The sequence below is a fragment of the Streptopelia decaocto genome (assembly GCF_964273445.1).
Source record: "Streptopelia decaocto genome assembly, chromosome: 5".
NCBI lineage: Eukaryota > Metazoa > Chordata > Aves > Columbiformes > Columbidae > Streptopelia > Streptopelia decaocto.
In genome coordinates, this window is record NC_138659.1 from 21,989,091 (window position 1) to 22,004,490 (window position 15,400).

The window sequence follows — 15,400 nt, forward strand, 5'->3', positions numbered from 1 at the left end:
AAGGTGGCACAGAGCACCAGCAACCTGAGATGGCCTGTGCGGCACCCTGCTGCGCCACGGGGACAAGCCCACCAGCAGCTGCTCTTACCACACTGGTGCCACGAACACAGGGGAATGCAGCTCTCTGGTGTGTGACTTGGTTCCACTAGTACAATCACAGAGATCTCAGAAGAAATAAACCTGCTCCCCAAAAGCAATGTCTTTACATTTTTACTATTTCTAGGGGGATATTAACTTAAAAATTAAAATAACTCAACTTAAAAACAAACCCCCCCCCACACACACTTTCAATATAGCTTTTTCCATGTTCTGCAAAAAGAGGTTTTGTTCGTGCAGTGAAAAATTAGCACCTAGACATTTACTAAAATACATTAAGGTAACAACTTGAAGTTTCTTACCCATATGAGAAAGCATCGTTTGACCTCCATTTTGAAATAACTGAAGCTGCTAATCCAGCCAATAGAGCAGTACAGTCGAAAAACATATGAAAGGAATCTGATATTAGACCTAAGCTGGAAAAGAACAGGAAAAAAAAAAAAAGTTATGTTCCATATGCTGTATGTTCAGTACGAAAAAAAGCAGCATTTAATCTTTTACACATTAGCAGAACACACTGTGTGTCTAAAGCTTCAGGTGTGGTTTTGCTAGCACAAAGGAGAAACTCCGATACAAACGGATGACAAAACAAATATTATGAGAAAACTGCTTTTGTCAGCTGAGGGAAGGCACTTTGGAAGAGCCCTTGGCAAAAAATCCTCCCAGCATATGATTTTGGTGGTAGCAGGAGGTGGTTTCCACTGACACAGACCAAACCCCCAGGGGTAGATATACCCACAGACATATCTCTCGCCAACATAATTCTATTGGCAGGTATTCGTTCCTATATTTTGATTTATAGTTTGGCCATATGAGCAACTTTGGCTAGAAAAACATATACATGAGTCACATTTAAATGCTGATCCCACAAAAGTTGTAAAAGTAGTATCCCACAGCTAGTTAAAAAGAAAATTTGGTTTAAAGATACTGCTTTTGGGTATCTATAATACACAGTGTATATATAGGTTAACTAGTGCAATAAAACAAACTATTCTGCTGAAAACTACCAATACCACCAGAGTGATGGCACTAAGCATTTAAAAAAGCAATATTTTCAAATCCATTTTCAAACTTGATATTTGGGAAGAGTTTTGACACATGAAAAATTGGTAAAAAATTCATGTCTGCAGGAAAGGAAAAAAAAAAAAAAAAAGATGAATCAATCAAATAAAGTTTCCTAAAATTTTGACAAACATATGTCTGTGACAAAGTGTTTTAGGCCTGTACACACTGTAGTCTTCCACTTAAAATTTTAGTTCATTATGGCAAAAATTCCAAGACTGCAAAGTCTATTTCAGTATTACCGTTATCCTCTCAAGTATCTTATTTCAGAGCTAACACATCATCAGATAAGAGTCTGTCTTTAACATTCATTCACACTGAAGCAACTTGACACTTTCTATGAGTAGGGCAGGCTGAAAAAATGGAGTTTCAGTACACAGGGAATTTTAAGATCATATTCTCTTTTGCCTGAAATAAAAGCAGACCAGCAAGCAATATACTCCTTAAGTGCTTTTGACTACCACATACATTTTTTAAATAAACATCTTATGTTTACATGTGGTTTTTACATGAGCAGAGAAGCAAGACCCTGATGGCATGCTAGAGCACCACACCTATATTCTTCTTAGTTTATTGGTGCTCATTCTCCAAATTTCCAATCACAAACCTTCAGCCAGTGTTTTAGCCTAATCATAAATAGGTATAGAATTTATCCAAGATACTTCTAGTTCTTCTCACTATAAAAGATTATGATGAGAGGGGTAAGTAACTCCATCACTCCACAGCAAAAAGCAAGGATTCCAGCATCCTGATCTCTGCTGGAAGGTTAAGACACTGTGGTGAAGCTACACTAAATCAAAGGAAGCAACAACAGTACCCCATAGAGCACAAAGCTCTATCAACAACTTTAAAAAATAAAAATGCAGACAAGAGTGCTAAGTTGTTATGGATGGCCACTTCTTCATTTTGCTAAGTGTAATGATAGCAATCATCTGCTCCTTTTGCTGGCGATCATCATTACTCTTCTAGTTTGACTGAACTGTGTCCACACAGAAATAAATCCAAGCAAATCCCCGCTTCATCTGTGCTTTCAGCTGAATGGATCCCAGCTAATTCCAGTTCAAAAATGACAGAGTGGTGTTAGAATAAAGATGAGCCACTGCTTGTAAATGTTATCAGTTCTTAAATCTTTGTCTTATCAGCTGGAAGGAATTGACTAGAACACACACACTCCCCTTCCATCTGGAAGCTGAAGGAAGCAGAGGCTGAAAAGACCACTTCCTAAATGGTTTATTTCAATGACCAATGCACACCTACAATCTCGATTGCCTAACACAGGATAAGTTTAGCATGCTGTTTTACCCTATGAAGTTCAAAGAACTCAACCTAGTTCATGAGTTACCCAGTCAGTAGAACTCACACGAGTTTGTAGGCTGTATGTAAATTGGATTTAACACCACACACAATGGTGGCCAAATTTTACTAAACTACTAATCATAAACAGGTTCTGTAAGTCTGTAAGGAAGTATGTGCATCAAAACACAAAAATTGCTTCATATTTGATAAGACATTTGATACAGAGGTACTGATGAGCATTTGCTATTACAATCGTCCCAGAAGTTCCATTTTCCCAATCCTTTGGTTTTCTAAGAACAATTACATACACAATTCAGTTCTTGCAAACCGAAGAACAACAGGTTACGTAGTAACAAGTTCTGGAGGACAGCCACATGTTCACATTGAAGTCAAATACAAAGTTTCATTAGCCAAAGTTTGACGTACTTCACATTATGAAACAAAACTATTTCAGTCTGACTGCAATAAATTTCAAGATTAATCTGAAGTGTTTCAGACAAAACACTCAACTGTGGAAGAGGTGGGTTTGGAGGAGAGAACAGAAACCTTGCTGTCTCTATTTATTTACATATATACTTTATGTACACATACAGAGGTATATAAACATACAACTATAACACACTTTTAAGGCAGAGGATGATGTAACGATAAATTGTCCTTAGGTGCTGTAGCCACCCAAGCGGGAAACATAGGAAGTAATTCTGAACAAATCTTAAAGGAAGACCAAAGATTTTAGCTGGATGCCTATGAAGCAGTAGAATGGAACGCCTATCAAATTCTTGAAAGGTGAGAGCTTCCCCCTCCCCAAAACCAGGTGACATCCCTAAGAAGACAGCTCATTTTAGGTTTGGTTCTGAGCAGTAAGGAAGATCCAGTGGGGAAACAAAAACAAACAAAAAACCCACACAACTCAAACACATCAAACATTCAGGTAGAATTCGGGTGACAATAACAGTAAGTTTGCAGTGATTGTGAAATAGAAGGAATAAGCATGGTTAAACAGAGATAGCTAGTGGTTTCTGAGAGATTTTTTTTGTACAAAGTCTCCTGGGAAAGACTGTATAAGGACTGTTACTGAAACAAAATCCCGCACTAGCTCTAGAACCAGAAATCACACAGCAAGTTATCACAGTACTGTGCTCACACCTGCAAATCTTCCAGAAGTGTCACTTACCATAAGTGCAACAAGACTGCTGTGCTGCCATCTCCAAGCAGCCAGAGGCACGTGGATTTATCAACAGGGGTCAGTACAGACTGTGTCTACAAGGCAAGTCACCCACGGCATGAACACGCTCTGTGTTACACCTACGGCTGTGAGAGATTCGGCTGCACAAACCATAGGAAGCCCAGTAAGAAGCCAATCTGATTTTACCTGAAGCTTTTTAAAAATGACCTGTAAATTAAAGGGACCTTAAAAAACAGGTGCAAAGTGACTCGTGAAGTAAACAACTGATCCCTTCAACCATTTGCAACATGGGACGTATGCAAGAACTTCCATCAGAACTGGAACACATGATCCAGAGTATAATCCAGTAGAAACCCTGTACTCAACCACATTGTATCTGAATGAGGATGCTTTAGTGAGGACTTAATAACACAATTTTAACACCAAATTACAGAAGTATGCACGTAATAGTGTTTTAAAACAGAACAGTCCAAATAGTAGATTTCAACTTCAAACAAGCTCTCAGGTAGCAAAATACCACATGCAGTTCGTTTGTCCATGCTTCAAGAACGTCAATATAGCAGAGCATTTGTAAGAGGATCATAAAAATGACAAAACAGTTATGTGAGTTCAGGAAATAAATTACTTGGCAAACATAAGCTAAGGAGAATGTAAGAAGTAAGCATTAAAAAAAAAATAATTAGTAGAACTGAAGACTTTTAGAGCTTGCTGACAAAAATTTGCGCGGCTGAAATCATTAGATTTGATTCTGAAATAAGCATCAGGCACTGGCCATACCCAAGACAGGCCACAGTGAAATAAAGAAGAGCTCCAAGAATATACACAAAATCCCCTTTACAAATGTTCCATTTCCGCATCTCACACATGGAGAGCGAAGGAACAGCGTTTTTTGAACTCAATAAATAATTTTCCCTATAGGGCTCCTTGTTTGCTTGTCACGTGTTTGTTGTTCCAAGGCATGAACCATGTGCTTTCACTGAAGGCATTCCACACCTCTTCGCTACTCCTCTCTACTAAGAGATGCTTGCCAAGATACTGTTCTATTCCAGCCCAAAATCTAGACTTAACATAAAATACCTGAACGTAGTGGTATAACAAGAGGTCCAACTGATGACTATTGAGCAAATCCCAATTCTTAATATCTATAATGAACAAAAATAAGTAAGAGTCTTCTCAATTCCAGTAAGCCAAATTCTTCAGTGATGAATTTCTGGAAAGTGTCTCAGTTTCTCTGTTTAACCTTCTCCTATACTGAATGTTTTCTGGCATAGATTTCATTTCTGGTCATGCCATCCAAAAGTTATTATGCTTATAAGAAAGACATGAGAACAAACTCTCACAAACATTTAATTCTTTATATATGAACCATTAAGAAAAATATTTATGTCTTCTGAGCTCTTAAAAAAAATCCGTTCTTGACCAGACTACACATACAATAATCCTCAGACAACTGCAAAGTGACTCAACATCAAAGTCAAAACCAAGCACATCCAAGATAGTCTGCACGTTGCCAAGACAGCACTGAGTTCTCACTAGTGCTACTGTAACCAAGGTTAAGGATTTTATAGTATGATTTGAGATTCAGAGAAACATGACAAATAGTAGGATATAACTATCTCCAAATCTGCATTGCTGCATTCACTCAAGGCTCTTAGATTAAGAGCACCAGTAATCCCTGTCCATACTGCGGCTTCTGATAAAGACAACTTTAAGTTCCATGTGGAAGGAGACACTGTTGGGCTTAAATGACATTTCCATGTCTGTCCACTTCAAACTGAAGTACTGACTTGTAGACTGAAATACCACCATAAAACAACTCTGTCAAGAATGAAGTATGATGGAGACACTACTACCATTGTCTGCTCTCTACCTGTACACTGTACAGAGTACTAAAGTTATTTTGAATTTCTGCTTATATTTTACTACAGATTTTTCAGTAGCAATTTAGTCAAGTCCCTACTGTTTTTTCCACCTTTGTGAATTTATGTGCTACATAAAGTATCACTTAGTTATACCAGGATGTGTTAATTCCTGCTTCTCACTGCAAGACAAGGATGTTTGCTGTAGCGCTGTTTTTTGCCACAGAGCTATCAACTTACAAATGAAACCACATTCCCAGACAAAGGATCCTGCGGCAAGCAGCAGGCACGAAACGGTTACAGGCCCTGGGTCCTGTACCTCATGCCAAGGCCAGGCTTCCTCCTCAGCAAAAAGCCTGGCCGCACGACCAGCAAGATCCCAGGTTCTAACAGCACTCCTCCAGAAAGCGCCGAGTCGCGTCCCCGAGACGGAGCGCATCCCCCCGAGACGCTGGGCTCTAGCTGAGGGGCTGGCGGAGCCGGTCGCTACCCACGGGAGCGCTCCCGGTCGGAGGAAGCTCTCCAGCAGCTCCCAGCGCTCTGCCGACCGGCCCCTCCGGACGGCGGGCCCGGAGGCCCGGCCTGCCCACTCGGCCCCAGCCCGCGGCGCCCCAGCCCGGCCCCGCCGAGAGGCAGACGTGGCACTGGCCGCGGCGGGAGGCGCCGCTTCCTGCGCGCTGGGAGCCGCTCCCGCCCCGCGCCCCCCGGCCCGGTACCTGTTACTCCAGATGCCGTAGAGCAGCTCCACGAAGGCGAAGGAGAGGTTGAGGCAGAGGAAGAAGAAGAGGTTGCGGGAAGTCTTGTCCGCTAGGATGGACCTGCGCACGGAGCACACAGCGGGTCACTCCAGCCGGCCCAGCGGGAGGCAGCAGCAGGAGGCCGGAACCGCTCGACCGGCGGCCCAGACGCCCTCACCATCAGCCTTCCCCAGCCCCTCCGCGGGGGCTCGGCCGCGGCCCCGGCCCCCACTGCTCCCGGCCCGTCCCACCCTGGGTTGCTCACCTGAACCAACCCGACACCTTCCTGAGCAGGTTGAACTTAGGCGGCTTGTACTCATCGTCCTTGATGGAGAGGGGCAACATGTTGCCGGCGCCGGGGCCGCGGCGTGCCCGGCGAGCAGGCGGGGCGGCAGCGCTGCCCCCGGCCGGCCCACACGCCAGTCACACTTCCGGCCTACGCCTGCGCGCCGCCGCCGCACATGGCGCTGCGGGGGGCGTGGCGGAGCGGGCGTGTCGCCGCGGCGGCGGGCGCGCAGGGCGGGGCTGCCGGCGGGTGCCGCCCGGGCCGGGCGCTGTCTGGGCTCCGAGGTGCCGGTCACAGGGCAGAGCGCGCGCTGCCAATGGAAAAACCAAACCAGGCTCCAGAACGGGAATGCTCGTCCGCGCCCCGCTCGCCATGCCCGGTGCTCCCGGAACAGCTGCTGCGGCAGCTCTCGGTTCGGGGCTGGGGCGGCGGTCTGGTCCCCCGCGGCCGGGCCCGGGCTGTGGCGTACCGCCGCGCCCTGGGAACCTGTGTGACAGCCAGTGCCGGGCGGCGGGAGGACTCCCTGCCCGCGGCAGCACCCCGAACTACAACCCGCGGCCTGCCGGGAGGAAGCGGAGAGACGCCCCACAGGAAGCGGGGTACGGCGGCGCCGCCGTAGCGCTGCGGCGATCCCGCCTGGGCCACCCCTGAGTCAGCGGAGCGGCCTGCGCGGGCGGGCCCAGCCGATCTGTGGGGTGCCGGGCCGGCACCTCCTCTGCCGTGCCCTGCCCTGCCGCCGTCTCGCTGCTGTTGGCGACGCCTCGGAAGCCCAGCCCAGCTGCGGAGAGCGCCGCACCGGCGGGGAAGCGAGCGGCGGCACTGGCGCCCTCCTGAACGTGAGCGAAACCGCGCGGGAGGGCGGCCGGGCTGCGCGGGGCGCTCCGGCAGCCGGAGCTGCTGCGGCGCGGCGGCGGGTAATAGTTGTGAAATGCTGTGGGGAGGTGCTGCCCACGGAGAGAGGGAAACTCGTTCAAGAGCTCTTTTTCTTGGAAGGAGGATTAAAGTGCTGTATTTTGATGAGGGGTTTTTATTTTCGTCAGTTGTATTTTGAAAAGGTCTTCTCTACAGGGGATAGTGTAAGAATTTTTTAAAGAGGTAAATCGTACATTGCAATTTCATAACTCAGTTGGCAAAACTGATCATCGGTTTCTTACTGGAAAGTGCTATGATGCTAATTCTAAAGATTTTTATAGAGATGTTTATTTTAATAAGAGAATAGATAATAATATCTTTACTTACTGTTACAGCCTATTGAGTAAACACAAGAATCTATGGCAAGCCAGGGAGTCTCATTACCACAGTGAACAACATCTACACTTTCATCTTAACTATGTTTTTAAACTAAGTAATTGTTATGGTAGAATTGGTAAGTATTGTTGTGTCAAGGTTGCAACTGGGGAAAGAGAGTCTAAGGTCCACCTTTTTACATATGACCAATATATGGTATGATTGTTTACACCTATAAAATGAAGCAATCAAAAATTAAGTTCTGAAAATAGTTTCAGTGACCTCTCCAGCCTCACAAAGTCAGTCAGTGGTAAAAATGGAACTTAAGTTTGGAAGACCTGTGTGTATGGATATATTCAGATATCTGGTATCCATACAAGTTGGCAATTCTGTACTTTTAAGAAGTAAGCTTATAGAACCTAAACAAATTACTCTTACAAAATTTCACGTAGATTTGATTATTAAATATAACTTCTTGCTCTCTGTATTTTTATAGTACCATTCCTACATAAAAAGTAAAAACTCCCTTTCTTTGTTCAGCTAGTCTTAGAAGAACAAAAATCCCTCCAACAACCTAGGGGCCTTAACAGACACACATTTCTTAAGTTGCAGTCCTACATATTGTGTATCCTTTTTTTGTGCTTACGCTCATATTTGCTTTCCCTTCTGCCAAGCTGCCAAACCAGATGGGAAAAACAAAATGCTGTGTCTTAAACCTCTAACACAACTGGTAAGCTTAGTGGAAATAGAGTGTGAAGGGGATGAGCCAGAAAAGAGTGTGGTAGCCAAATACGTATTTTAGTGGTGCCTGGTGAATAAAGCAACAGAAGTTCTGGAGACCTACTTGTATCTCTGTAGTTGACCCACGGGACGGAACACATAGACACTGCATTGGTACAAAACAATAATTTTCCAAGTAGAGACATATGCTGTGCTTTTCTTTCTGACCAGCTGGTGTAATAACTTCATTCTGGAGTGTTCATTGAAAGGCAGAGACAGTTATTCAACTGAGCAACAGGAAGAGGGATTGGATAATTACCAAGAATATGTACTTCAATCAAGAATTGAGAGGAATGTTTACTTGTATCAGAATGCTGGGTAGCATGGGGGAATAACTGTTAACCTTCAGTTATAGAGTCCCTTTCATTTCCAACAGATTCAAAGATCACAAACAACTGTCCTGGAAAAACAATCCTACCTGGCAACTATGAGGTAAGTGGAGAGGTTTTTTAGACTTAAATAATTTACATTCATATTTTAAGGATGGTATATACAGTGTGGATAAAAAGTGATCAAAACTTGTGAGGGAAAAACGCACAGATACTCTCTTGTGAGAGATGGGGCTGTCCTGGATCACTTAATTTGATCAGAACTCCCTGCTGAAGTCTTAGAACTTACTAATGGAGTACCATGAGTAGTATCTATAGAAGAGTAACTGTTTAGTAGTAAGCTCAGAATATTCATCTTTTATTCAATTCATACTAATCTTGCAAGTAAAGGAGGAAGAACACATGTGGATGACACATTTGAGGTGCAAACTGTGGAATGCAGTGGCTGCTGGATCCTGCTCAGATTACAATTTATGAATGTCTGGAGAACTGGTAGTGGTACCTACGAGACCTGAATGTCGGGGCTACCTTTGTAGGAGCCGCGTTTTAAGAGCTCCTGTTTAGTTCCAAAATCAGGAGGATCCAGAAACCCCTGCCTTGCACTAAGGCTGCTCTCCCCTTTAGCTGATACATAACACCCAGCCTCTGACATTTCCCATTTCCACTGAGTTCTAGTGTTGCATTCCTACATTACCCTATTTAGCACATTTCTTGTGCTCCCCCTGTGTTAATAGCCCCAGTTAGTATGAACAGAATTGTATTTTCCATATTGTATTTACCAATAACCATTACTGAGCAGATATACAAACTATTGACAAAATGGCCAGCAAATCAGTGATAGATTGTTCCTTCTGTTTATGGCGCCTGAGCCACAGAAAAAGAAAGAGCATTTAACTTCCTCTTTTCTGCCACAGCTCTTGAGGAGGCACCTTCTCTGCCTTTTGTTTCCCAGCTGAGGCAGAGCTCCTGCAATGCTGAAAATACTAAATCTCTGTACAAATTTGCTTTCTAATGTCAGTTGAATGGGTCTGGTGAAGTATGTAGATGTTCAATCAAAAATGCAGTACTGAGAAAATAAGAGACAATGAACAATCTAGAGTTAAAGAATTGCTCTTGATTCATTTTTACAGAACAATGAAATTCAAAGTTAACAAAAAAAAGGTGAAAAGCAAGTTAACGTAGAAGCTAAGTACCAGAAATATGTCTTGATAGCTGCAAATAATTGACCCAAGCCCTGAAATCCTCCGTATTTATTACTTAAACAGAAGTCTACTTAACATTATGGGAGTTTTGCTCAAGTAAGGGAGGTAACTATACATGGGATTAATGACTTTTCCTTTCCTGTTACTTGTTTTAAAGGTATTTTCACTTTTGTAAGCTTCCAGGAAGAGTTATGGGAATCCGCCTACTACGCTTCACTTCTGTCGTGATCATTGTCTTACTACTTGTGGCAGGTGCTTTAACAGCTTTGCTTCCCAGTATCAAAGATGACAAAATGCCCAATTTGAAAAGGGAATCAAAAACCCAGAGTCAGTCTGCCTTGGATTCATTTACTCTTATTATGCAGACATACAACAGAACTGACTTACTGCTAAAGCTTTTAAATCATTATCAAGCCATCCCCCACCTACATAAAGTAATTGTTGTGTGGAATAACATTGGTGAGAAGACACCAGAGGAAATGTGGAATTCCTTGGGGCCTCATCCTGTCCCTGTTGTCTTTAAAGTTCAAACTGTAAATCGCATGAGGAACAGACTCCAGAATTTCCCTGAGCTGGAAACAAAAGGTAATCAGCAGTTCATATCACTACTACTAATATTATTTTCACACTTAAAATCTGAATGCTAAAAGAGAGATGGTTTGAGATATATTATGTAATAAACTCATGGATCTGTTTGGCTACTTAATAGAATGTGGGTAATATAGAATAAACCTATTTTAATGATATCGGATGCACACCACCAGCAGCAGGCTAGAGGCTGTCAATGAAGAGTAAGGAAAAAAGGGATGTCAAATGCGTTTCATGGGTTTTTGCAACTGTGTCTGTTCTCCAGTTTCTTTGTCACCTAAACACAGGTAGTTCAGCCTCCCTTTTGTAGTGTAAACTAAAATTCATAGTGCATGTATCTGTTGAGTCTCTGCATTAACTTGGACTTGTTATCTGATAAAGACTTGATTTAATCCTTTCATTTTAAGACTAAGTTCTCAAGCATGTTCTGTTCTTCAGAGAAGCTTCCCTCTCTAGCTGTCTGATTTCCCATCTCAAATTATTCATCCTTTTAAAGAATATTCTTCCCAGTCTTTTGGCTATTCATTGAAATAGTCTTCCTAAGCTCTTTCCAGGAGAAGAAACAAACAACGCTTATTACTGTGCAAGTGGAAAAAAATGCCAGATGTTACATTACAGACCTGACCTTACTCATGATTAGTAAAGATAATTCTGTTTACTCCCCCCTTCCTAACATGCCTTGCTACTCAAAATCCATGACTTCTAGGAACACTAGAAGTCACTAGAAACTTCAGCTTCCCGAGTGCGTTACTTACTGTAATAGGATTTATTCTGACTATAAACTTAAAAATCTTTAATGCATCTGGAGTTCTGATCTAAGAAGCTCTTTCCTTTTCCACTTGCTGATAGTCTTTTGCCTAAAATTTAAGGTAAAGATTCTTCATTCTGTAGTTAATCATATTGAACGTTGCCAGTGCAATTTATTAAGCTTGCTTATTTAGAACTTGTAAGGAGTGAGGAGACGGGTAACATTTTATACTAAGAATCCTGTATAAATCTCATACACTAAAGAATGGTATCTAAGTATCATACACAAAAGAATGGTATCTAACTCTTTATTTGAGTTGTATTTTTAAACAAGATCAGTAGAATTTTAAGTTGCTTTGTCAAACACTCCCAAGTTTTCCAGCACATATCTGACCAGCTGTCCTACAGATAATCAAAGGTTGCTGAGTTTTGTGGCAAATAATCTATAACTTAGGTTTGCTTCCAGTTACCACAAAGCTGCAATCTTTCTTTAGCTTTGAAATCTAAATGTTTTCTCAATCTACTTTCAAGGAGTTACGATTCAGTTCTGCAGTTCAGCTTAACAGTTACAGAAGTTGCACAGCTACCTTGTCAAATACTGTGCTGCGTATTGTGCTCATGTATTTAAAAGTTGTTTGTTTTTTTTTTTTCTCCCTTCAGCTGTTTTAATGATGGATGATGATACACTAGTCAGTGCTCACGACCTTGCTTTTGCCTTTTCTGTTTGGCAGGTAATGTTTTGTACCTTTGTAAGGCAGTATTTGTAAGTTACAATTGAGATTAATGGTTTTAATTAGAGTAACATTATATCATAATGTTTTACCATTGATTTTCTAGCTATAAATTTTAGGAAGACTGAAGTAGTAGAAGTTGTAAAAAATATTCTTCAGTAGTAGCTATAACTTTCAAATTTTTAACTCTTCTTGTACACAGTCACTGAAGTTGCTGACTGCTGAATTTATTTAAATTTATAGCAAGCTGGGAAAAAAAAAAAGTGGAGGTTTTTTCTCTCTAGGAAAAACTGTCTGTAAACAATTTTGAGTGCCAAATACACAGCTACAAATAGTGGATAGATGTTTCTTGGCACTACATGATGTGGAATGAGGCATATTGTGTCAGTTTTGAAAAAAACTGTATTTAATTGCAACATATATGCAGATCAAAAGACCATATGCCAACAATTTAATTCTTTCCTGGCAATAATTTTGTGCTCCTCTCATTTAAAAAAAAGCATAAACCTGTATAATGAAAATGCTTAACATACATTTCACAGTGTGGCTTCATTTTGATTTTTTTAAATTTCTTTTTTCTTTCAGCAATTTCCAGAGCATATAGTGGGATTTGTTCCTAGAAAGCATATTTCTACTCCTTCAGGTGTATATAGTTATGGCAGCTTCGAATTGCAGAACCCCGGATTTGGAAACGGAGACCAGTATTCTATGGTTCTTATTGGTGCAGCATTTTTTCATAGTCGCTATTTAGAAGACTTTCAAAGACAGCCAGAAGCTGTTTACGCCTTAATAGATGAAACTCAAAATTGTGATGATATTGCTATGAATTTTCTGGTAGCCAAGCACACTGGAAAGCCTTCAGGAGTGTTTGTGAAGCCTGTTGATATAAGAAATTTAGAAAAAGACACTAACAGTGGCTATTCTGGAATGTGGCACCGAGCAGAACATTTGTTACAGAGATCTTACTGTGTAAATAAACTGGTTAATATTTATGATGGCATGCCTTTAAAATACTCTAATATCATGATTTCTCAGTTTGGTTTTCCTAATTATGCCAATCACAAAAATAAAATGTAAGCCAATGAATTTAAGGTGTTAGATGTTAAGCAGTACTCAGTGAATTGTAGAGAGTTCAAGGACAGAAGGTGTAATTTGCCATCTTTATTTGTAGCCTCTGAATTTTTTCCATTTGGCTTTTAATGTATTTTTTTTTCCTTTCTTACTAATTCTCCATGGTAAGTTCTGAGAAAACTTAAAAAATAGATATAAATGTTTAGTTATGAGAAAATCATCCTCTTTACTTAAAACCTGAAAAGCTATTATGATTAATTAGACAGGTTCTTCGGAAACCTGCAGACAAGAATGCACTCCTGCCCTTCAGTATGTATGGTTGGTTTGTTTCTTGTATGTTGGTTTTTGGTTTGGTTGGTTGGGTGGGTTTTTTTTTGGGGGGGGGGGGGAAACGGGGAACATTGTGTTTTCTTTTTTTCTTTTTAATTATATGTAACTAGTCAAATGAGGTCTAGGCATATTTTTGATAGTGACATGTTGAGATGCTTCCCTGCCTTCCCCCTCCTCAATTCCTCCTGCACAGTTCCCAGTGCAACTACAGAAGGGCTACAGTGAAGTGTTGGCCAGGCTTCTACACTCCTGTACAAAACCCCTCTGAAGTTTGTATATAAGTTATTCTGTATTGAGACGTTCCTAAAGCTGCTAGGAAGGCAAGCCAGAAGAGAGTACCTCACCTTAGTCTCAGATAGTCCTAAAACCATTGCCTACAATATCTACTACTGCTGAGATAGTAATAAATGATCTCTGATGTGGCTTTTTTTCCTGTTATTAATTTGTCTAGAGTTGCTGAAACACTACAAGCAGCTGAAAGGTAAAACCTAGCAGTTGGAAATGTAAGAAACATGAATACATGAAATAGGAAAGTTATATAAGCACCCAGAAGAAATGGATGGGATATTACTTATTAATACTCAGTACTTTTTTTTGTTTCATTTTTTGCATGGGCATTGTTACAAAAATGTGCCTAAGAAAATCCTCACTTTTAAACAATGTCTTATTTACAGTTCCTAGTAAGAGTAAGTTGTTCTACATTTACTACATGGTGCATTTTGTAATATTACAGGTCTACTGTTTTTTTTAGCTACTCTTTCAAATGAATATTTATTTTACTCTTGGTTCCTTTTGTCTTTGTTTTTGGTGGCTATGACAACAGAATTAAAATGTGTAATGAATGGGTAAAGTGTTAATACAAAAAAGTATTTTAAGGTACAGTAATATTTGACAGGGCTGGACTGTTAGCAGTCTCTGAATTCCCTGGCTTCATTCATAGCAAGAAACAGAGCTGTTACTAACAGCTTTTGTTAGATTGGAACTCTGTATTTTTGGAGACATTGTGTTAACATAAACAGGACAAACCTTTTCCATTGCAGTTACAGATTTTTTTTCTGGTGTGGAGGAAAGAACAAAACCCAATGATTTTCCTGTATCACAGTGAGTAATCGAATCGGGCATTCAAAGTAGATTTATTTTCACCTGCATCAGCTTTTAATTGATTCTTAATATCAGTTCAAAAGTATTGATGGGCTATCAAAATTAGCTTATTCCTAGTACACAAATAGCATCTGCACAAATGGTGTATAGTTCTATAATTTTTTGTAATAAGTTAGCTGAACAAAAAGTGGTTGAAAATGTGACACGTTCCTTACAGCAGGGCTGATTCTGGGTGTGAGTATTTGGGTTTCTTTCGGGAAATGGAGGATTCCTTTGCCTTGTTCTATCAGTGTTAAAGGATCTGGCTTCTGTTCAGTGAAGTCTTCCTAGTACTTTTGAAAGATTTAAAGGGCAAAATCTTAAAACGGCAATGTAAAGTCTGCTTAATTTTGTTGTAATAATGAAAAGTAGCTTTTAATTATTGTGCTGTAGTGGTAAGTAGTATACAAACAGGTCTATGATCTCTCCAGAAATGCAGCTTTCCTAGTGGTAGTTTACTGCATTTTATTTACTTTACTGGTCTTCTGTAGCTTCTGTGCAGTATCAACTACAATTTTGGGAACTCACAGATGTTGTTTACCTTACTTTTAAAATGTGAAATGAACTGTCAACACAGCCAAATCTTAGTATTGGGTTCTTTGTCGGGGGAAGGAGTTGTTCTGGGTTGGTTGTTTTTTTGTTCTTCTGTATCAGTGAAAGAATTAATAGAACAAGCTTTTATTATACTGGTAAATTTAATTTGTACCATTGTCAAATAAATACATAAAACAGA

At 40.9% G+C, this 15,400-nt stretch overlaps 2 protein-coding genes across 6 annotated transcripts in view; one reads left to right on the forward strand and one right to left on the reverse strand.

Moving 5' to 3' along the window:
• SLC30A7 (solute carrier family 30 member 7) overlaps positions 1-6,717 on the reverse strand; it is a 33,473-nt gene extending 26,756 nt beyond the window's left edge. The window contains exons 1-3 of the mRNA XM_082054661.1: positions 6,502-6,717; positions 6,216-6,317; positions 399-512 (exon numbers count right to left, since the gene is read on the reverse strand). Coding sequence (XP_081910787.1) covers positions 399-512; positions 6,216-6,317; positions 6,502-6,581 — 296 coding nt within the window. The 5' untranslated portion in view covers positions 6,582-6,717. The remainder of the gene's footprint in view (positions 1-398; positions 513-6,215; positions 6,318-6,501) is intronic.
• Positions 6,718-7,229: 512 nt separating this feature from the next.
• EXTL2 (exostosin like glycosyltransferase 2) lies at positions 7,230-15,400 on the forward strand. Of its 5 annotated transcripts, XM_082054662.1 has the most exons (6): positions 7,235-7,358; positions 7,770-7,888; positions 8,906-8,961; positions 10,218-10,645; positions 12,056-12,126; positions 12,712-15,400. In XM_082054662.1, exons 2-6 carry the CDS (start codon positions 7,877-7,879, stop codon positions 13,201-13,203), a joined length of 1,059 nt encoding a protein of 352 aa, XP_081910788.1. In that variant the 5' UTR covers positions 7,235-7,358; positions 7,770-7,876; the 3' UTR covers positions 13,204-15,400. The 5 variants fall into 5 exon arrangements, with proteins under 5 accessions (XP_081910789.1, XP_081910788.1, XP_081910790.1 ...); XM_082054663.1 differs by lacking the exon at positions 7,770-7,888 and having other exon boundaries at positions 7,230-7,358; positions 8,701-8,961; XM_082054664.1 differs by lacking the exon at positions 7,770-7,888 and having other exon boundaries at positions 7,289-7,358.